The sequence below is a fragment of the Suillus discolor genome (genome assembly GCF_016758755.1).
Source record: "Suillus discolor strain FC423 chromosome Unknown F5147scaffold_66, whole genome shotgun sequence".
In the NCBI taxonomy this organism is placed as follows: Eukaryota; Fungi; Basidiomycota; class Agaricomycetes; order Boletales; family Suillaceae; genus Suillus; species Suillus discolor.
In genome coordinates this window covers 117,383-139,087 of record NW_024541313.1, presented here as the reverse complement: position 1 = coordinate 139,087, position 21,705 = coordinate 117,383, and the positions used below count along the sequence as shown (strand labels likewise).

Here is a 21,705-nt window from a genome sequence, read left to right as displayed (position 1 = left end):
GACAGTCTAATTGCAACTTATCGCCGAGATGCCGGATAAGCCAACAGGCTGCCTACTTGAAGATCACTGGCAATACGCTACAATTCCGCCCCCTGCTGGTCGTGGCATGCAACCGTCGGCTATTTTTACTTCATTTGCAATCACTGAACAAATGTTAGCCTTAGGTAAATATATATATGGCCGGACTGCGTTGGACCAACGCTGCCTACGGGCCAAGGGTACCAAGTGCCCACAGTGCAATACCAAGCTGTGCCTGTATGCCTGCGTTATGTAGGAAGAGCTTGCGATTTCACCATTGACAACCACTCCCTCAATGCTGACAACAGGTATGTAGTTGTGATACTAGTATGTTAAGCTCGGTTCTGCCACATACACGATTTAGGCGACATGCGACAGTTCACTATCATTTTTCCCTAGCCTCGGTGAGATTTATAATGGTATGCACGATTGGTTTATCATTTTATACTCCCCGATCACTGAACAAATGCTAGCCTCAAGTAAATATTTATGTGGCTGGACTGTGTTGGACCAACGCTACCTACACCTCAAAGGTGTCAAGTGCCCGCAGCGCACTACTGAGCTGCGCCTGCATGCTCGGGTTATACAAACAGAGCTATTCATTGCACCATTGACAACAACTCACCCGGTGTTGACATTAGGTACGCAGTTGTAACACTAGTCTGCGATGCCCGAGCCTGCTAAGCGCACACTTCAGGCTATGAGTGACAGTGAATTGACACCTAACCCCCGAACGACGTAGTCACATAGAATATTACAATGCTTGCTTATCATTTTCATTCACAAGCATGATGTTGGCTCCTGATCTCATCTTACATAACATGGCAGGGTGGATGGATGCGACAACGAGCTAAAATGAACAGACTATAGCACATTTTTTTCCTGCAATTTTGTCTGTGGTGTGATAAAATTCAAAGTAGGGTATCATTCTATTAAGTATGGATAGATATGTTAAAGTGTCAAAATAACTATGAGGAGACAATGTGAGTATTTGTAGCTTGTTTGAGGGCAATGCGTTGTTGTCGGATCTTGGATAGGGCGCTGTTAGCACTGATAGGTCTCTTGGCAGCAGAGGAGGCAGGAAGAACTTGGCTGCATAAGTAGCAATGAGCCTTAGCGACATGGTGAAGGATGATTAAAAATACCGGTTCCACCAAATCAGTAGCTCATCAACCTCCTGACATTCCTCGGGGTCTTCCAAGAGATCGAGTAGGCTATGATAAAATGTTTCCGAGTCTGTGGATGTGTCGGTCCACAAGAACACTGAGGATGAGCTTAGAGCAAATTGCACCTTCAGCCTTACATCAAAATCATCCTGCCACAGAAGTGTGATTGCTCGATGAACCTGAGTTGCGATATAAGCAAGGGAAGCTATTGTGACTGAATTCATGCCATGGAGGCGAGCATTTCCGGAACACGTAGCTTTCGGCTCCCTGTCGACCGAACTTGGAGATGTGAAAACATGTTTGTAGGCCTGATGAATTACCGTGTAGTGAACGGAATATACGAAAATATGAGCGCACACTCACATATATTAGCAAGCGGCTCCTAAGAAGACCGCACCATGGATCTTCAGGGTCATAAACGTGGTTGGCATACAAAAAGATAGGCCATTGGTCTCCACACACCAGCATTTCGCCACTTCGCAGGTTCTCTTTCGTCCTGTTACAAACAAACGTGACAAATATTCAGGACTGCACAGATACCAGAAAACTGAAACATACCGAGGGTCGTTCCAATCCAACCCAGCAGGACAGAGGAGAGACCCGGTGAGTTCATGGTTGAAACCACGGTCAATTTTGGAGTTTCAATGTAATGGAGGCTGTATTGCTTCTCCCTTGGGGGAGATCCAATCAAGTACTGCCGACTTCAGTGTCTTGGTGTTGTCACCTCTAGCACCTGTGGCTCCTTTGCCAATCTGTAGATCAATTGTAAGCATGAACTCGGGTCATGCAAAAACAGATGCACCAGCTCTCCAACATGGAGGATTTGCTCCTCAGATCCATCTTTTAATCGCTCAAGGAGTCCAGGATATGAGTCTAACAGTTGCTCAAAGACATGATGTTCCCGCCGCTCTCTGCGAAGCATATCAGCTAACATGCGAGTCCAGGGATTCATATCTCTTACTCAGCAGAGAAATCCTCCAACGGACTATCCTCCAACTGTTCTAGTCTCAGGATACCGTTGGTGAGTAAGGAAGGATAATTACAGAGTGCAAAGACCATTCGACCAAAGTGGCGTCCATGGGAGACAAGCGGATCGGATGAGGAACTGCAAGATGGGGTGAGACTACAGAACATGTGGTTGACGATGAAAATGGCTTACACTTTTTTCTGAGGCCCCATTTGGAGGGCTGAGGAACCGCGTTTGCTTGGAATGTTGGGGATGGTGCCTTTGGTGGTCATGAAAGCTGGGGAAGAACAATGAGTAGGCTAGGCTTCGTGGATGCTGCAAGCAGCTTTTATCCCCAGCGTTGCGCTACATAATATCGATGGAAACTGGCGGCCAACGCAGTGGCCACAACCAAAGGGATGGCCAGAGGAATGGCAGCTAATTGGTAGCCACGATGAATGACGGCAACACGTGGCCATGAGGCGTGGCCAAAACAGCAGCCACCATGAATAGCAGCTAAACAGTTGGCCAGGGTATATCCAGCTCGCCCATTGGTCGCTGCATACGGACCTCATACCAAGGTGGCAAGCTTGAAATTTGATGGCTAGAACGACAGAGCATCAGTATATAATTCCCTTGACTTTGCAATAACCTTGCATATTCTCATTGCAGCCTGCTGATACAGAAAACATCCGCTTGATTCGACATGCCACAACCCCAGGGTCAGAATTTCGAAGTGCAAGGACGTAACATCAACTTTAATCTGCGGTGAGCCTGATGCATCCACCTGCTACTAGGGGGCGGGGGGTACTGATGCCTTTGTTTAGAATTGAGTTAGTGCTAGGCGACATTGACGAAAGTAGCGTAGAACTTGCTAGTGTAAGGTCAGTCAACATTATCGACCATTCTAATAGCTCACTGTAGACTAGTGAGGCAAATGTTGATAGCAACGACCCCTCAGCACTCAACGACGAGGCTCCACTTCTGCCAGTGAATGATGATGAAAAATACAAGACGGACTCCATCGCCAGTCTCAAAGAGCAACTGCAGCTGACGGAGATGAAGTGCTCTGGGAAATTAAGGCTGGAAGGGCTGTACCAAAAGTACCGACTGCGCTGGTTGGAGGAAAACTATTGAGTGATGGTGTTGAAGGAATATGCACCACACGGTGTCAGCACTTGTTCACCTCGGCAGATCGCATGGAACGCTTCTTCTCCTGCCCAAAGTATGTCAGATTGTCACATGCTTTTGAATAAACTGATCATAAGCAGCCTGAATACAAAGTTAAGGTGTGAGGCTCAGAAAGTCGCGAGACAGGCACACCGTTTTTTAGTGAAATTGAGGACTGAGAATAAAGACAGTTTGGTAGCACTGCCACGATGTCCTGCAACATTATGGTGGTATAGAGAACATGTTGAACCTAGTTGGATGATTGGCGGCAAGATGACCCACTCCTTTTATATGGAACAGTTAAAGCTGTATGTCTAGGAGTGGTTTTGTACCATGACTTACGACTCGGAGCAATTACTATCATACTCAATCGAGTTCATTTACTACACAACCAAGGCTTTGCCCTCAATATCCGTCAATGAAGTAATTGTTTTAGAGTGGGCATCGGTGATACAACAGTTAGCAAATGGTCTGAATGAAAGATGGCTAGAGCCCTCCTAGGAGGGCCAAAAGTAGATAATCCAAAAGAGTCTGAACCGTGTGCAGTACAATTATAGTGTTAGCAAACTTCAGAGTCATCGTTGTCTGTGCCATCACCGTCACAGTCGTCTGTGCCATTGCCATCATAGTCGTCAATGTTGTCAATGTTGTCAATGTTGTCAATGTCCTCATCGTAGCAGTTCAGTTCTTCGGGGAGTGGAGGTTGTGGTATAGTTTGGTCCCGGGGTGTTTGTGAACCTGCAAAGACATCAGCTGTAGGGGAGAACCCGATCAGTCTGTGCTCACTGCGATCAGAGGAGGTAAATTCAAAGGTGTTTTGAATTGCCAGGGTATAGAGCTGAATCTCAGCTTTGGCACGGCACATCTTAGCCTGCAGAATAAGTAGATCCAGCCCAAGATTACATAGGTAGGCATTGCTACGCCTAGTAGCAACGGACTTCGTCATCAGCTCTGCCTGCATGCGCAGCTCCGTTCGGAATGCATCGTAAAGGCTTCTTGTGTTTTGACGGTAATCCATGTGCTCAGTAGGGGCAATGAAGGTCTGATGCGCTGTAGAGAGATGGTTAGACACGACCAAACAGAAAAATGCAGTACTGACCATTAAAATGACGGATGCTGACCTTTCCTGATGGGGAACATGGGGTGGACAAGAGCTGCCAAAATGTCTCACAGCCTTGTTGAGGTATGCGTCATTACTCGTTGACCAAGTGTCACATATGTCTCGCGTAACAATCGAGCAAGCCAAAGGTGCACAGGGTAAAGGTACACAGGGCAAAAATGCAGCCGCATGCCTCGAGGTTGCTGAGGGAGTCCTGATCTCGTGCTTGGCTGGCGCTCTGATATGTACTATTTAATAATGGAAAGGTTAGAACCTCGTCTTTGCATTTCAAGGGTTAGGAAGCTCACGCATTCGGAGTTGCTCCAACATTCCGATAGCCTGCGAGTATAAAGACACCTCCATATTGCAATGTTTCCTCCTCTCTTCAATGAGAAAGCGTTCTACAGCCGCGTGCCTCCCTGCATCACTCTCATGACAGATGGTTTGGTGCCTGCCCAAGATTTCTTCTTGCTTCGCCTCTATACTGCGCTCCCCGACTAGGTGCCAAAGATCATCAGGATAAACACGATCTTTGAGTAAGTAAGACAGTATATATAATTCAGTCTGGAGCTATATGAAAAGAAAACAAATCAGAATACAAAAGACGTAAAATTATCTACTAACCTTCTGATTTGCTCCGAGTCCTATGTAGGCATCCATGAATTTATTGCCTAGTATTCTAGACAGCTGAGAAATGCTTGTACGATCACTTGAATAATCGAACAGTTCTGGTGAGATACAGGTTGTCATGGTTGGTAATATACAAGTGAGTGCTTGAACTGAACTTGTTGATATACTATGTGGTACTATTTGTAGTGCTAGAAATCATCGAAGTTGGACACTACCATTACAAATACACCTCATCGGCGCTCACTGTCAAATGCAAATGTTGGCCATCATATAATTATCTGGCCGCTTCTAAATTTATCTGGCCGTCACCCTTCAAAAAAACAAGTATGCAGCCTCATGTGGCTATGGTTGGACTATATATAGCAGATGATACCCTCAGCATATGATTGAGATTGGTGAAGCTGTTCCCACAGAATACCTATGTATGCAAAGCTTTCATTTAGCCATTGGAGACCTAGCATTTGAAATTCCAAAGTAGTCCAGAGAGTCTGGTTTTTCGACAGGCCGGCATGTCAGGACGGCATTTTGACTCGTTTCGACCGGTGGCAGACAAGTAGTCGGAGTCCCCTAGTGAACGAAATCGAAAACCGTACTCAAATCAGAAATTCAAACCTTGGCCAGATCAGGAGTTCCTGTGTGAGTTGGATCTGAATTCCAGTCAAGAATATAAGGCTACTAGCGATGATCAATGGAAAATGACATTTCGAAATATGTATGGCGAGAAACGATTGTTTTGGCTAATTTCGATAAACTTAGTGCCGCATGACTTAGTGCATGAGTACCCATACCTTCACCTTGTCACACACAGAGAGAAGCCGATCATTGAACTTTGAGACATTCATCACGACAACAAACAGACCGCGAAGCTCACTTATAATTGGTTGGTAATGACTGCGTCAATTACGATTAGGTGCCTATGAATGATGTCCTTGTATTTAAGGCTCACCCAAAATGGTGCCTATGCCAAAAGATACGTTGAGTAACATACCGAAGTGAAAGGACTTATCAGGGTCATCACAGAGTCATCTTGGACTGGGAAGACATCGAAAGTCTGATCCAATGGCGGAGTAGGTATAATTGTTGCTGAGCGGGAATTCGTTTTAGCGGAAGATGTCGTAATTTTCACAGTAAACGGAACATACCAATATCTAAGGGCCGAGATACACTAAAAATATGTTGTTAATGTTAAAGTTGCGGGTGATGACTGATCTTACTGCCTGGTGAAAAGCACTGAGGCCAAAAGAATGATTTTATCGAGGCCAGCTTGAATCAAAAATAAGATAACCAGAAATATAGTTGACTAGCAACCAATGCAAACATTTCAATGATGCGAGATAGTTGGACCCGAAGGGACTATGATGGTGAAAAAAGCATAAGTGTTATGTTTGAACAAAGAAATCCCATTGGCCTTTTACAAGCATAGAACTTACCTAAGAAACTTCGGACCGCTTCATATGTGCCCAGTGTGCAACTACAACTGAGTGTAGTCCTACCAAGGATGAGCATTGTATGATCATGACACGCACTGGAGGTGTATGTGCAAGCCAAATGAAAGGTACCATGAAACTGTTGTTTGGATGAGTGTAAAAGTCTGTTGCAGGCTAATTTGATGCATTGTAGAGTTTAGGTAGTGCAATATGAGGCCAAGGGCACCTCCAGCATCAAGAGATCGTTGTTCGACACGAGGAATGGGTGTATGATACCAATGTTTCACAAAGTCACTGGGAGATATCTGATTACGTAACTTTTTCGGGTTTGATGATAGTCCGCATTATTTTGCCTACGGGAAGTCACCCGTTATTGACATTCATATTGGTAAACACGACACTTGGTTACAGCACTAACTAATTTCTATCGATAACGGTGGTTCTTTTGTACTCCTCCCGAACAGATATGGCGGTTCATCACTGGCCTTACTCCGACTCGCTCGCATTTTTTGCAGTGTTTGAATAAAACACGAAACTCCTTCGCCATCAGCACAGTCAAGCCTGTCCAGCAATTCTGCTTGCTCTCTGCGGTCCCACTCAAGTCTAATAGGTAAGATTCGTTGTTCTGTGTCTAAGTCATCCGTCAATGAAGCTGTGGTGTTGCAGCAAAGCAAGCTCATACCTCTTTGCGGGTATTGGAAGGTACCTAGAGACAATAGTTGGAAGTAGACATTGATTTTCACTGTGAAATGGTGAGTTTGGGTGCTTCTTGGGCATGGATGACACTTACCTCGGTATCCACATGTATCCGATGCACATCTTGCAGTCCAGTCAATCTTCTTGTCAATCTCATTCCACCAAGAGTACACTGCTGTCTCTACGTATACCCCTTTTCCACCGCCATCGGCACATAGACAGCACAGATATTTAAAATCATGTCCGTTGCGGTACTTCTCTAGATGGGACGGTGGAATCTTCTTTCCATCACTATCGACAGGCCTGTGCATTGTTTTGTCATGCCTAGAATTTGCACAGAATTAAAGACTTACCAATACCATTTAATCATAGACTTCGAGGTGCTGTCGTAGTGCAGGAGAGCGAAACGGCAGGTCATGGCCTCCACAATCAGTTTGGCCAGTCTTCGAGAGGTTTTACGATAGTCAGGTGGGGCAGTAATGTTAGAGGAAGGGGATGATGGAGGTTCCATTGGGTAGTCTGGTGCAGCAAGGTGGTATTTTTCCCTCTGCTTATATAGTATCAGGCCGTCACTAACTATAACATGGCTCACTCAGCCTTTCTTGGCGCCATCAAGTGCGCCAGCTTCCCACCTTTAGCCTGTGGCCAGAGCCAGGCCTATGGGAATTTTTTAACTATCATGGCGATATCATGTTGGCCATCGCTAGCGCCAAAGTTTGTATTTAACATGCTACCGAAATCCCATTTTCTTTCCTCCGGCCTTTCACCATTGAGTTCAACGGCACCCTCGTCCTTTTCATGAACCTGCCAGATCCGTTGACAAATTCAAGTCCTTTCAGGTGCACCTGTTTGCGTCACTTTACGCAGGAGAGCGCTTATACCAAGCACCAACGCTCATGCACACAAGGCAAGAAGCGACTGTTTTCCGCCTTATCCAAGGCAAAAGACTTTTTAGGTACCACAAAACAGTCCCGAGTGGATGGTAGTGGTAGACCATATGTCCGTGTCAGCACTGTGTCTTCGAACGATGGACCCATTACAGAGCCTTCCAACATTGATTCAATAGTTCCAAGCGAGGTTTCATGTGCAGGTTTTTCGTCACAAGAAAATGTACTTACCACAGCATCCAACACCAATTTTGGTGCTGCACATATCGAGATCAATGAAGACCAGGGTCTATCACTGGCACAACGGAGGAGCCGGCGTGTTGATGTTCCCATGCCACTATGGTATAGACAGTACGAGGACGTACTCCCGCAACCTCCACCGACTATCCCCTCTGCCTACCCTGCAGATCCTGACCCACCAGCAACACCCACTGACATGTCCATCGGCGCTCGTACATCGTGTCCAGCTCCTCCTTTCCATACAGCTAAGAATGTCTTCGGACTAGTACGACAGTTTTTTTCATCCGAACCCCCTTCTCACGACCTGGAAGAAGTCGTGACACTCCAAGACATAAGCTCTGTTGCAGCTGTCGCCCCAGTGAATTCAGACTCCCCCACCACACCTCACGACCTCGCATTTCATCCATACCCTAACCGGTCCTCGTTTGAGCTTGGTAACTGGTATTGGAATGGTACCTCGCAGAAATCCCAACAGGACTTTAAACAACTGGTCGATATTATCAGTTGCTCAGATTTTAATCTTGACAGTGTGCAGAATATACCATGGGATAGGATTAACTCGAAATTAGGTTCGAGTACTCGTGATGAGGGGGGTGATGAATGGGAGGATGAGGATGCGGGTTGGTGCAAAACCAAAGTGACCATCCAGGTGCCCTTTTCTCGAACCACAGCCCAGCCGGATGCTCGACCTTACCCGGCAGCGGATCTTTACCATAGGTCTATCGTCTCTGTCATTCGAGAAAAACTCGCGAATGCTCGTGATGATGAATATTTCCACTACGAGCCCTACAAACTACAATGGAGCGCTCCCCATCTTCCCCGTGAAGTGAATATCCAAGGTGAATTGTACACTTCACCAGCCTTCATGGACATGCACCATGAGCTTCAGGAGTCTCCTGGAGAGGCAGGGTGCAATTTACCCTGCGTAGTTGTCACACTCATGTTTTGGTCGGATGCCACGCACCTGATGACATTTGGTAACACGAGGCTATGGCCAGTGTACATGTACTTTGGAAATGAATCGAAATATTGCCGTTGCAAACCGTCTTGTCATCTGAGTAACCATGTCGCCTACTTTCAAAAGGTGCAGCAACCCTTATGAATCCTCTTCATTAAGCTCATCAATCCCTTTGCAGCTTCCAGACTTGTTCAAGGATTTTGCAGGAATCTACACCAATGGCAAGGGAGTTGGACGCGAATGTACAACACATTGTCAACGTGAATTATTTCAAGCCCAATGGAAGGTATTACTTGACGATGAATTCTTAGAGGCCTACGAGCACGGGATTGTAATACTCTGCTGTGATGGTATCAAATGTAGGTTCTACCCGCAAATATTTACCTATTCTGCAGATTATCCTGAAAAGTAAGTCATAGATGTTATTCACAGGAAATCGAAGCTCACAAAAGTCAGGGTTCTTGTTGCAACAATTCGGCAGCTAGGAGGATGTCCTTGCCCAAGGTGTCTCGTACCGGCCGCACAGGTTCACAATCTGGGAACCAGTGGGGACAGGCAGCAACGATCAAGGTTGGCACGGTCCAATGCCTCGAGGAGTCCACTGGTTACCACTGCACACGACCTTATCTACAACAAGAATTACGGTGTAGATAGTACTCGAGTTGAGTCACTGCTCAAGCCTGATTCATGGGTACCATCCTCGGTGAGATGAGCATCAGCCTCTTTACTGCCTCGACTTACTCTTTAATAGAACATTTTATCCGACAGTCTTGGTGCATTTGGATTCAACGTGTTTGCTGCACTCGTCGTCGACCTCTTGCATGAGTTTGAACTTGGGGTTTGGCGCATGCTCTTACTTCACTTACTGAGAATCCTTTTCGCTTTGAATAAAGACCTGATTCACGAACTTGATAGAAGGTGCCTGACACTTATGTGAAGATTGACCGGCATACTCATACTCACTTCTGACAGGTATAGAAAGGTCCCCCCATTTGGATCTGCGACTATCAGGCGGTTCTCTGCAAACACGTCTGATATGTCAAACATGGCCATGCACAACTTCGAGGATCTTCTACAGGTATGCTTTTTGCATGATTCTCATGAGACCTTATGACCTCACTCTATAGAAGTGTTCTATCCCGGTATTTGAAGGCCTTCTCCCCGATCCTCACAACAAAATTGTCATCAATCTGCTTTTCACCATGGCGCACTGGCATGGTCTTGCTAAACTTCGGATGCACTCTGATCTCACTTTGCATATTCTTGACCAGCAAACAACCAAACTTGGCGAACAGTTCCGCCAGTTCAAGGTGGAGGTGTGCAATGCATACAATACTCAGGAGCTTGATCGTGAAGCCGATGTGAGAACTCGTCGGCAAGCGAAGGAAGCGGGCAGACGGGTAGAGAAAGGCGGGGCAAATGGTAAGGAGGAAGGGGCTACAGCTCAACAGCCTAAGGCAGGGACCAACACTAAAGGTAAACAAAAGGCGAGCCCAGAGCAACCACTGGATGCACAGTTACCAAGATAGTCGAGGAAGAAGAGGTCGTTCAATCTTAATACCTACAAGTTTCATGCTCTAGGTGATTATGTGGCCTCTATCCGTCGCTTCGGTACTATGGATTCATACAGTACAGAACCTGTAAGTCTCAATTTATCGCCTGCTCGCTCTCCAACTCAACTACCATCAGGGAGAGTTAGAGCATCGTACACCAAAAGGCAGATACTGTTGAACTGACCGACAGGGCTTTGTTCACCAGCTGACACAAATTGAGCGCCGTCAAACACAATTATGCTGTATCAAAGAACGGCAACAAAAACCGGCTCCTATTGCGGAGTCTAACGAAGCCGCAAGCGATCCTTACCTGCACCATCATATCGGTCAAAGTGAGAAAGTTTTTGATGAGTTAGGTCATTACCTCCGCAATAACGCGAGAGACCTTGCTATGAAGGTAATTCATTTCTTTTTGAAATTCACATCATTCTGAGGTGTGACCAAGGACTTCCTGCCACGCTTGAAAACCCATATTCTGGATCGCTTTAATGCTGGGACTTTCGGATCTTCTGCAGAGAACCCCACCCATACCGATAATGACTGCAATTCAATTTTGTTCAAATGTAATAGAATTTACCACCACAATCTTGCACGATTTAACTTCACATCATACAATGTGTGAAGATCTCAAGATGTCATAAACCCCAAAACTCCTCATTGCAACATCATGCTCCTCCGACATGATCATGATGATAACCTCGATGGCAATTACTAGTATGCCAAGGTTCTAGGCATTCACCACGTTAATGCTGTTCGGGCCGGGAACGTCTATGAATCTCACCGAGTTGAATTTCTCTTTGTTAGGTGGTACCAACCCGTACAACGCCATGACTGGGAAACGCATACTCTGGGCCACGTTCGTTTCTTACCCTTATCGAATCCCGACGCATTTGGCTTTGTGGACCCAGGAGCTGTGCTCAGGGGATGTCATATTATACCTGCTTTCTCTCGAGGCGAGCGCAATCCGGGTGAAGGCATTTCCCCTCTGGCAGGAGATAAGCATGACTGGCATGAATACTATGTGAACAGGTGAGTGATCCTATACATTTGACTATGTTTACTGATACCATGATTTTACTAGTTTTGTTGATCGCGACTCCCTTATGTGATTCCACTATGGACTTGGTGTGGGACATGTGTATTCACACAAAGTAGGGGTATTAGCAAAACCTAGCTCAGATGCGCTCCCTGCCGACCAGACCGGAGATGAAAATATGGGAAACGAACAAAACCTCCTGGCAAACGCCCACTGGCGACAAGCAGCCAATGGCGAGGCCGATGAAGAGGATGAAGACCACGTTGGCATCGAAGAACTGATCCCCTTCGAGCAGGGATGTAATGGAAGCACAGAGATGCTCATAGACGCGCTAGACAAATGGTACACCGATTATATGTTTGATTATGAGAATTAAATTACATACAATCTACCCCAGCGCGTCGGATGGGCGCAGAATCATTTCCTACCTGAATCATGGCGATCAATAGGTCGTGGCCATCACCGATCTCGAGTCCTGGCCATCAGTAATACTAGGTTTTGGCCATCACTTAGTGCTGGCCTCGCTGATTCTTGGCCATCGCTGACTGATGGCCCCCACTAACAACCAAAGCTGGTCAGTCCTCACCTATTAAATCCCCGCGACTCTCCCTTTCTCCGCAGAACTCAATCCTAGACAGCGCAAGGTGAGTCCTTGCCATATGATACAATCTATTATTGTTAACGCCACCATCAGAAGACGAGTCAATCATGATCTACGCCTACCTCTATGACCACGAATCCAAGAAGGTCTTTGTCTTGATGTAAGTTACAGTAGGCTGCATATGGTAGACGGTCGTTGATGTGTCCTCTAGCACGAGGAGGTTTGTGATCATCTGTCAGACACCATCTTGGTTTAACTTGTGCTTTCAGCATCCCTTTGCGGGGTTCCAGGGCCGTTGGTTCGTTGTTGTTGGATACATTGCTATGCATGGCCAAGTATCTGCTTTATATGTAAGACTTTGTCTCTTACATCTGTCATCTAATGGTATTGGTTTGTAGTGTGATGAATCCGTCATGGAACAACGTCCTTGGCTCGATGTACTCTATGTTGTTGGGGTGCTGACCATCCCCGATAATTTCAACGTTGACCACAATCACCCATTATTTGAAGCAACAGTAAGATTTTTACATGTTTTCCTGTTCGTTTTCTGAACGGAATCTAGCCTGGTGACTTGGATTTTCTTGTCAAGACCCCATATGGTAGGCCCAATATCCTAGGGAAACCAGGCCGGATGTGGTTCGAAAGTGTTGCTCTTACTGTAATGTTTACATTTCCCTAATTTTACTGCGCTTCAGTAGCTCGCCCAGCTCGTGCAAGCATCGATTGATTTCAACCCGCCACTATCTCTAAAGGAATTCCCACAACCTACCAATGCCACCTTCAAAAGCAATCCCTTTATGCATGAGCTATCGCACTGTCCTGTTAATGAGCCCGTGGCATCAACATCCGGGCACTTCATGCCCTCCACTCATCCCACCATCACCGACCAGCTACCTCTCCCAGCCCCTTCGACTGTCACGGACGATGCATACCTGTTGGATACCTTACTGGGCCCTGTGCCACATGCCCCTTTTGCCGTTCAATCAACAACCATGATGCACCTTCTCGACTATGGCGACACTAACTGGCCAGTTCTCAATCTTCTCCCCAGTGACCTTGGAGAACTCGGCCCTTTAGAGCAACCGGGTGAGGTTGTCACCAGCGAACCAACCCCCATAAATGCAAATCTTTCTCTTCATCCGGATTTGAAATGGAGAGATTCGGAATATTTGTGGGGGCAGATCGAGTCGGGTGACAAGCAAAAAATACTTCGTGTGTTGGGGAAAAAGCTGTGCTACTGGTATCGTGTTATCGAGCTCACGAGGGCCCTGATATTGGGTAGTCTCTGGGTCAGAATGCACGGGAACCCGTTTAACATCTCTGACACGAATGAATGGCGGGTCATTACTTGCAGCTTCCTAACTGCCCTCCAAATCGATGGGAAGACATACACAGACAGCCATGTAAGTGCTTGTGTTTTCGATGTTTCACTCATCATTATCTTACAATTCAATTAAGTAATGATATTGAGCAACGGTAAAGAGGTTGGATGGCCGATTATCCGCACCCATGTGTGTCATATCTATTCATTACCTTCGCTTCCTCCTAACACATTTGAACAGTTACTTTCACTAGTCACCAACACAAGTTCTGAGCTAAGGAAAGTTGTCAAAGGCGTCATGTCACCTATTACAGGCTTTTGTGCAAAGCACGAGATAAAGATTACAATAAAGCAATTTCTTTCAATATTGAACTTTGGGCATAACAAAGCTGTAAGTGATAGATTGGACACTAGAACGTCTTTAACTCAACCTTTCATCGTTCAGGTACAAGAAGCTCTTGCCAAACTTGTAGTCCATCAACTCTTCAGGGAACTGTTATGGGCAGCGCTTTTTGCCCCATTCGATGGGTTGGCTGACGGAAAACGCCCTGCAAGAATAGTGGATTTGTTTCCCAAAGAACTCTGTGCATCAATTGGATGCTTGGCTCAAGATACCATTGGAAACTTGCTGACAATAGTGCATCCTTTTCTTTCTTTGATCTTTCTCAAGCGGTGACACCAACTCAGATTTACCATACGATGCTCCTTGTTTTAAGAGAAGGACCAAACAAAGAAAGCGTCTCTTCATATAAGAGGCATGAGGTCATGAATGAAGTCATTATGTCCGCGCTCGCCCCCATGTATGCAAATCCAGATGACTTTCCCAAGTTCACGGAGACAATAATGAGTCTGCCTTTCATAACGTCAGTGTCCTTCGTATATCGCTCAATATTACTCACTATGACCCGCATTCAGGAATGAGCACATACTTAATATAAACCCCAAGAAGAAATGTCCCTGTCATATCCCGCGTTCCGGACCTGGACCAATCACACACATCATTTCCGGACTTCCGGATCCGGCTGACTTCTACCCATCATCCGGATCCGACCTGCGTCTAACTTCCGTGCCTTATCCCTTTGTACGTTCCTTCTCCAGTTAGACTATACTCATTTTCTGTACCTTGTTTCATTTCCGCCTTTATTTTCCTATGTCTTCATCTCCGTCTTCATTTACTATTTTCCGATAGACTAGTGTTTGACTTTTCTATATGCTCCGTCCACAGCCTCGCATAGCTTCGGACTGCGCAGACTGATTCTCTGTTAAGTCCTCAGTAGTATATAAACCCTGTAGAATCTTTGTACTTCCTTAGTTCGAATATTATCTTAGACTCTGCTCATTCCCTTCTCCGTTTAACTTGAGTTTCTCCTCTCGTCGTCCTCCGCTAGTCTTAGGATTGATTCCTATAGACTTCTCACCTCCGCCTCTACCTCTGGTAGTCCTCCGCTGTTTCCTTTCTAGTTCGGACATCGTCCGGATTAGTCTTATCCCTCGTTCCCGAACGTCCACCGGAATTCCCGCGCATCGGACATCGGACTCCGGACTCGTCCGACAACCTCCGGACATCGTCCAACAGCCCTCGGAAGTTAGGGGCACGTACTCGGGTAAGGGGTGCAGTGCACGAGCTGAAGCCAAGCCCTTCGGATCCGACACTTGAGCATGTTCTTAACAGTCCCAAGTCGAATAGGAAGGTCAAGAAGACAAGAGGAATGGAAGACGTTAAAGCCATCATTGTCACATCACTCAATGATGTCCCAGGGCGGCATGGTTTGCCAAATAATAAAGGCTTCTACTGCTACAGGTCATTCACAGATGTGTTTTGCCTTCCTTCCGACTTTGAACCGCTTCCATCTTCGTGATATCATTCCCATCCTTCCTTGTCAAATACCACTCATGGACATTGTTATCAGGCTCTACGCATACATACTACACTTAGATTCCATGTATCTAATGTTTCGAGGCATGGACATTGGAATAGCAAGATTGTATTTGTGTCAATATCAGCGAGATGCACACCCCACAGTATCTGAAATCAGACATGCATCCGAGCAACAGTCAAAATACCATTCTCCAAATCAGCCTATGGCAAACACCGGCTTGAACCACTTCAGCTAAACCGGTTGACACCACTGCTTTTGCTTATAAAGTGAGAACTTGAATGAACAAGCAACCTGGAAGCCAAGCTATGTCTGCTAAACCTCTCAATTCCTTCCAGCCAGGCTCAAAGAATAGGCAGGGCCATTTTTATGGGCTCAATCCTTCATGGTATTCTCAGCCCATTACACCACCTGGACAACTCGAACGCGCTAGTAGCAAAGGGTCCTTCCCAGATGCTAGTACATTCAAGCGATGCTCCACATCCTCAGCAAGTCTGTTGAGAAGTAGCCCTTCTGGGACTTCAGAGTCAGTCTCAAGCCTGGAGCTGAAACTTCACCTCTTGTTAAAGTCAAAGCCTCTGAAGCCACCGGTGTTCGACTCAAAGGATGGTGAGTCACGTCTGATTGAAGTGGCATGGGAGTTTTTCCTGAGGTGTACAGATTTCCGCCAGCACGTTATCGCCGCCATTCAGAAGGGTGGCGAGGGGCCCTGAACATGAGGTATGAGAAGCCATCATTATTCTTATCTTTCTCAGGCTGATTGCCGTGCTACCAGGTGTTTTCAGACGTCTCAGAGAGTGATTATCATTATATTTTAGATGCAATTGAATCTGATGACAATCTGATTCGCAAGTAAGCTTTCTCTCTTTCTCTCATCTGATCTGACGGAGCGTTCTCCTCAGACCATCATACATCCCTTGTCTCCAACAACTACTCGTCAATCTGCCGACCCCAATCCACGAATCTATTTCGGTGCCCCTGTGCACCACAATGGGCAACATCATATCATCATTACCCCTTCCATCAGGACTCAGTACCGCCCTCCGCATTCATATAAACACGATGGTCGAAAAGGGCAAAGACAACGAGGACGATGAAGACAAACGCAATCTCGGCATCCCCGACATGCTCATTCAACGTGAGACGAGGGATGCGGAATTTCATCCGCTATGGCTTTTCAAGGTGTCATTCTCTCAAACTTCCGAAGCGGTGGAGGCCAAGATGCAACTCGCTGCTAATAAGAACCCCCACATCGAGGGAGCCATGCACTTCCACATCACTGAGGCAGAACCATCCATATTGCCAAGCGACGAGTGGGCTCTCGAGCAGGAGTTGGATAGGAAGAAGGTTGTGCGCATTAGAGAGGTTGGTGGGAGTGCAAGTGGTAGCGGAATCGTGTCTTTCTCGCATACCTGGCTGCATCCCCTCAAAGTAACTGTTACGACATGGCTCCGTCCCCCTAACAGGCAGCTGAAAATCACCAACCATGGTGCACAATATTATGCAACCGCGGTACGTAGCATATGAGTACAATTCTGACTTATTTTAACGTGACACTGGCAGGTGCTCTTCCCGCAACAAGACGCTGCTGGCCTTGAAAATGTCCAGCGTTTACTCAAGCGCACCCTTGGAAGAATTCGTGACTCAACGGTCCAGCATCTGGAGGGGGAGCATCCTCCGGGCAGTAACGACCCTCTCACGTAAGTACTATCCATCTGTCAATAGTTTTAGAAATTGACATGGTCTTTCCAGCGCCTTAATCAAACCTCTAAAGAAATGGGCCGTTCCAAACACAGTGATCAATTGGGGCACTTGCATGGACGGTTTTGAGACAGCCGCCAAGCAAATGGGGTTCAGGAGGTATCGTAAGTGGCACGAGAATCTCCTGAAATGTACTGTCGATGAGGTCAATGATGCTGAGTACGTTCCACCTGCAAGCTCCAAGAGAAGGAGACGCCACTAAGTCATCATGTTGTTTTAATCATGTTTCGTACAAATTGTTTCTTTTCTCGTGTACTACTGCTACGTGTTTTAATCATCTGTACATTTTTTCTGTTGTACAACGTAACACTACAATGGAATTTGACGCATTGACGTTTGACGGCCGCGGCAGCATGAGTTATATTGGCACGATGACTTTATAATAATAAATTCAGTGTTCAGAACGATGTTCTAAAGACTGGGGGAACTCATTGCAAACAGCCATCATCAAGTGAGTTTAATGCAGCAGGTGGCCATTTTTATGACGTGATGCTGGACCTGTTTCAATAATTTATCTACAAAGTATCATATGTACGAGGCATACATGTCTTCATCAATATTAGAGTTTTCTTGCAATCGCTTGTCATCCAGCACCATTGTGCTGGTGCTTATAGAATACTATGTATTTGGATATAATATGTCAATATTTGGTTTGATTTTGCCAGAAATATCTATTCAAATCATCTCATGGCCAATTTCCTGATGAGTGTTTGCGACACGTCTGCGCTTACCACGGCCCTCAGCCTCAACCTCCTCAGACCCATTCACCATGGATTGAAGCTCCATGCCATCCACCACTTGCTCATAGCTCTCCAACTCGTTGTCTAGCAGCAAATTACCTGATTCATCAGCGCTATAGCCATGAGGGACAGATGCTTCACCCAATGTGATGTGCTCCAGAACGGTATCCATAGAAATATCACTAGGATCAGAAGATATTGTGTTGCCAGGCAGAAATAAAATTAGAGACAATGTTTGTAGAGCGAGCACTTCCAGGTTGAGCATGAGGATCAGCACGTAGCACTGCACATGTATACAAAGGATAGTGTCTGCCTAATGTTGGTTGCTTACCAAACGAACCTAATCACAGCATGTCACACGTCACACCCCCCCTGCGAACCTTCAAACCTAATGCTCATTTGGTCACACCTAAATAGGGCCAAACCTAAGTGCGTGTCTATACAGTATATGGTGAATGATGCACTTCCGGTGCTGCTTTCAAGAGAGCAGTCAACGTATAATACCAGATACTATTACCGGTGATGTCCGATTTTCACAGTGAGGACGTGGGTTAATCTTACTAAGCTAGTGGTTATGGATTGTTGAATTGAACAAAATATTGCCATGCTGCCGAATCTTCCACTATAAATTACGAAAGTCACATGTCCCCCATCAAAACAGCATTCCACAAGTTTCAATTCAACTGGTGCATTTGGCGGGTGCAGGAACAGCGGAAGGTATTAGTACATCAAAATACATGTCACTTAATATGACAGTTACCAGAGAAGATTCTTAGTTTGAATATATGTGATTCAGTGATCAGCATTGGAAGGTCATTCAAGATGTCGCGCGTTAGAGCAACTATAGAGTGCATTTTCGATATGAGACACTACATCTAATCTCAAAATTTTAGCAAATTGGTTGTGAAACAGATGCCAATGCGCTACTGCAACACTTTTACATACATCATATGATTGATATGACACAAGCCCGTCTCGAAGACACAGCAGATGCTAAACCTTAAGCCCAAGACTGTCAAGTTCGCGCCAACCCTAAACAGGAACAGGAAGATCTTTTGCCAGGAAGCCTGCCAGCAATCGACTCGAAGGCCCATGGTGCTGGAATTGCCTTCCCAGGGCAAGTCGGTTTATTCTGATCAGCCTCAGCACAGACTAATAATAGCAATAAAAAATATTCCTCTGTTCCACCAATACACACGTCGCAACAAATTGTGTGTACAATAATAATTTGTCCCTCCGAACCTGAATAACAAGATGGTGGTTTTGCAGGGAGTCAGTGAGGTATTGCTAATGGCTCATTTGGCAAGTCATTCTCAGCCTTTACTCATGCTGTCGGTGTCATGGACGAGTGGTAAATTTTCATGAGGAGAACAGATCATCATCATAAGAGGAACTTCGTAGGTTAACTCTATTGTCCATTAAATGTATTTTGATTTCCTATGTCCGCTACAGCTCCATGACGGAACCAATGTGCCCTGACAGTTTGGAACTGTCAACTGATGCTGTTGACTTGGAGATTGCGGATGATTTCATCCACCAGGTAGTTTTTACTAGTCGAACTTTGCATGTTAGTTGTCACCATCATAGATACAGTCGGTTACATAGTATGGTCCCTATAATTTGGCTGGATTGGAACGAAGAGCAAGTTTGATAGTAGATGGCATGCTGAACACTTCTCAGTCAATATTTCGAGCGGTGGAATGTGACATTATAATTGCATTATTATTGTACGAGGTATATACTACAATGGCAGAAGGTAAAACAAAGATTGAATTATTCCGAGTCGAAAATAGCATCCTCCAGCTCCTTTCTCTGTTGGGCGAGTGCAGTAACAGACATATGAGATATGACTTCTGGTGTTAGGTCCTGACGATGGTTGTTTCCAAAAACCTTCCTAAATAATAATGTCAGATATCTCTTATGTACGCCTCAAGGCAGAATATACCTGGACCACCATTCGAGAAGTTGGTTCACCCTACATTGTGCGACAGGTCCTGGGACATCTTTGAAAAAGTCTACCACGTTGTTCCAGAATGCTTCATAGTCAAAGTCACCATCAATGGTGCGCCAAGATGAGATGTTGGACAGCGCGAAACGAACCTGCCATAAAGGATTGCATGTCAGGTTTGGATGGTGGGTAACGATCTCTACTTACTTGGCACATGACGTAGGCGATGGAGCGAGAAGTGACCTTCCTCATGTTGATAATGGAGGCCACACAAGTTTTAACCTTGGCCTGATTTAATTGTCACCGGGCACGCCTGTTGTTTTTGAGGATGTCAGCTCCGTCACCGTCACCGTCAGCCTCTCTTGCGGAAGAGGGAGATGTGAATATAGCCTTGAAAGCCTAACCCGGTAATCATCAGTATGGTCACCACTATTGCCCAGGCAACTCACTTGAACCAGAATCTTGGACTTGAAGAGGCCTTGCTCGAGGTTGCCATAGTTGACCATGTATTTCTCGTACACAAATAGTGGCCAAGAGTTTTCCGATACAATGTAATCTACCATTCTGTCACGGATCCCAGCTTTCACCCTGTCAAATCATCAGGGTCATCTAATAGCTGACAAAGGCCGACACTCACCTATTATCACCCCAGTCCCACTCCAAAGGGCAGAGTAACTTCCCACAAATGTTGTGTACAAAGCCGCGCATCTGCTTGTCATCGGACTTCAGTAGAGAAGATGGTCGAAAATCTTGATTGACCCAGGAAGCGACGAGGTCTTTGAGAGTGGATGTATCATCACCACGGGCCGCATCCGCTCCTCTTTTGAGCTAGTGTCATCAGTATGCAGGGCAGAAAGCTTTGGAACTGAGAATACATACCTGTTTCAGCATATCTTGACATTCGTCGATATCAAGTTGTCCAAGTTTTGCATGTAGCCATGGCAGAACCTGCGCGAGTACAATGTACCCACACTGCAGGCGATCTTGTCTGAACAATAGAAATGAGCTATGAAGTATAAAACAGAAAGGCAAATGGCGTACTCTGTGGTATTATCCTCTGGGCTCCCCTCCTCGTATCTGCAATCATTCTCGGCGATCAAGTCTTCCAAGCTGGTATAGAGCATGACCATCCGATGAATCGCTCTACCTTGAGCAACATAGTAAGTTGTCTTTCTGTTAGGATCAGTAAGCAACAAGCACGGAGCAAGCAAAGTGGTACATATCAAACCTCTGCTTGATTCCTCTCTCTTGCCTCATGCTTTCCAGCTCCTCTTCCAATGCAGCGATGCGACACTTTGCTCTTGCTTCTGTAGAGGTAGGGACTACCCCAGAAAGGTCTGGAAGTGAGAGGGCTTGCGACCCAACCTGATTGTCAGCCCCTGACACAGACATGGTAGATGTGAGGGAGGTCAACATGTGTGAAGTGAAAAATAAAGAGCAACAAGTGAGCAATGGTGAAGGTAATGAAAAAAAATATGGAGGGAACTGAGAGACTCGGAAAACTTACCTAGACCATTATATACCCACTCGCTAAACATTGAAACTTATAGGGCAATGCCTAATGTGGATATGACGGGGAGTGCAACTACAATTTGTGTCTAAGCAAGTTTTGCCTCTCAAAATGTAGTACA

The 21,705-nt window shown here is 45.8% G+C and overlaps 9 protein-coding genes across 9 annotated transcripts; 4 read left to right on the top strand and 5 right to left on the bottom strand.

Annotated features, from left to right (window-relative positions):
- Window positions 1-986: 986 nt before the first annotated feature.
- On the bottom strand, window positions 987-2,423 carry F5147DRAFT_747488 (uncharacterized protein; the record flags this gene model as incomplete). The annotated part of the gene is made up of 8 exons (XM_041439957.1): window positions 987-1,110; window positions 1,164-1,309; window positions 1,364-1,492; window positions 1,548-1,680; window positions 1,887-1,936; window positions 1,987-2,095; window positions 2,146-2,289; window positions 2,344-2,423. The coding sequence occupies 8 exons, from the start codon at window positions 2,421-2,423 to the stop codon at window positions 987-989; spliced, it is 915 nt and encodes a 304-aa protein (XP_041288495.1).
- Window positions 2,424-2,836: 413 nt separating this feature from the next.
- F5147DRAFT_778066 (uncharacterized protein) lies at window positions 2,837-3,267 on the top strand (the record flags this gene model as incomplete). Its single annotated transcript, XM_041442076.1, has 3 exons — window positions 2,837-2,898; window positions 2,958-3,014; window positions 3,060-3,267. 3 exons carry the CDS (start codon window positions 2,837-2,839, stop codon window positions 3,265-3,267), a joined length of 327 nt encoding a protein of 108 aa, XP_041288494.1.
- Window positions 3,268-3,981: 714 nt separating this feature from the next.
- Window positions 3,982-5,149, bottom strand: F5147DRAFT_656397 (uncharacterized protein; the record flags this gene model as incomplete). Its single annotated transcript, XM_041434112.1, has 6 exons — window positions 3,982-4,038; window positions 4,087-4,171; window positions 4,239-4,342; window positions 4,400-4,647; window positions 4,708-4,969; window positions 5,024-5,149. The coding sequence occupies 6 exons, from the start codon at window positions 5,147-5,149 to the stop codon at window positions 3,982-3,984; spliced, it is 882 nt and encodes a 293-aa protein (XP_041288493.1).
- Window positions 5,150-5,464: 315 nt separating this feature from the next.
- F5147DRAFT_656396 (uncharacterized protein) lies at window positions 5,465-7,663 on the bottom strand (the record flags this gene model as incomplete). Its single annotated transcript, XM_041434111.1, is given in 13 exon segments — window positions 5,465-5,596; window positions 5,642-5,701; window positions 5,976-5,987; window positions 6,018-6,112; window positions 6,172-6,194; window positions 6,244-6,292; window positions 6,460-6,518; window positions 6,556-6,750; window positions 6,770-6,809; window positions 6,875-7,087; window positions 7,139-7,162; window positions 7,247-7,455; window positions 7,506-7,663. The coding sequence occupies 13 exon segments, from the start codon at window positions 7,661-7,663 to the stop codon at window positions 5,465-5,467; spliced, it is 1,269 nt and encodes a 422-aa protein (XP_041288492.1).
- Window positions 7,664-10,282: 2,619 nt separating this feature from the next.
- Window positions 10,283-12,202, top strand: F5147DRAFT_656395 (uncharacterized protein; the record flags this gene model as incomplete). Its single annotated transcript, XM_041434110.1, has 4 exons — window positions 10,283-10,315; window positions 10,533-10,713; window positions 11,042-11,187; window positions 11,990-12,202. 4 exons carry the CDS (start codon window positions 10,283-10,285, stop codon window positions 12,200-12,202), a joined length of 573 nt encoding a protein of 190 aa, XP_041288491.1.
- Window positions 12,203-12,534: 332 nt separating this feature from the next.
- On the top strand, window positions 12,535-15,607 carry F5147DRAFT_778063 (uncharacterized protein; the record flags this gene model as incomplete). The annotated part of the gene is made up of 12 exons (XM_041442075.1): window positions 12,535-12,587; window positions 12,639-12,777; window positions 12,826-12,942; window positions 12,990-13,085; window positions 13,126-13,716; window positions 13,782-13,830; window positions 13,886-13,938; window positions 13,990-14,139; window positions 14,194-14,385; window positions 14,436-14,611; window positions 14,664-14,829; window positions 15,188-15,607. The coding sequence occupies 12 exons, from the start codon at window positions 12,535-12,537 to the stop codon at window positions 15,605-15,607; spliced, it is 2,202 nt and encodes a 733-aa protein (XP_041288490.1).
- A 326-nt stretch (window positions 15,608-15,933) lies between these two features.
- F5147DRAFT_778062 (uncharacterized protein) lies at window positions 15,934-17,588 on the top strand (the record flags this gene model as incomplete). Its single annotated transcript, XM_041442074.1, has 6 exons — window positions 15,934-16,234; window positions 16,278-16,345; window positions 16,401-16,477; window positions 16,528-17,137; window positions 17,189-17,325; window positions 17,378-17,588. The coding sequence occupies 6 exons, from the start codon at window positions 15,934-15,936 to the stop codon at window positions 17,586-17,588; spliced, it is 1,404 nt and encodes a 467-aa protein (XP_041288489.1).
- A 416-nt stretch (window positions 17,589-18,004) lies between these two features.
- F5147DRAFT_778061 (uncharacterized protein) lies at window positions 18,005-18,391 on the bottom strand (the record flags this gene model as incomplete). Its single annotated transcript, XM_041442073.1, has 2 exons — window positions 18,005-18,057; window positions 18,118-18,391. The coding sequence occupies 2 exons, from the start codon at window positions 18,389-18,391 to the stop codon at window positions 18,005-18,007; spliced, it is 327 nt and encodes a 108-aa protein (XP_041288488.1).
- Window positions 18,392-19,899: 1,508 nt separating this feature from the next.
- Window positions 19,900-21,466, bottom strand: F5147DRAFT_778060 (uncharacterized protein; the record flags this gene model as incomplete). The annotated part of the gene is made up of 9 exons (XM_041442072.1): window positions 19,900-20,020; window positions 20,072-20,226; window positions 20,282-20,321; window positions 20,379-20,473; window positions 20,524-20,662; window positions 20,712-20,902; window positions 20,954-21,062; window positions 21,116-21,247; window positions 21,303-21,466. 9 exons carry the CDS (start codon window positions 21,464-21,466, stop codon window positions 19,900-19,902), a joined length of 1,146 nt encoding a protein of 381 aa, XP_041288487.1.
- Window positions 21,467-21,705: the final 239 nt, after the last annotated feature.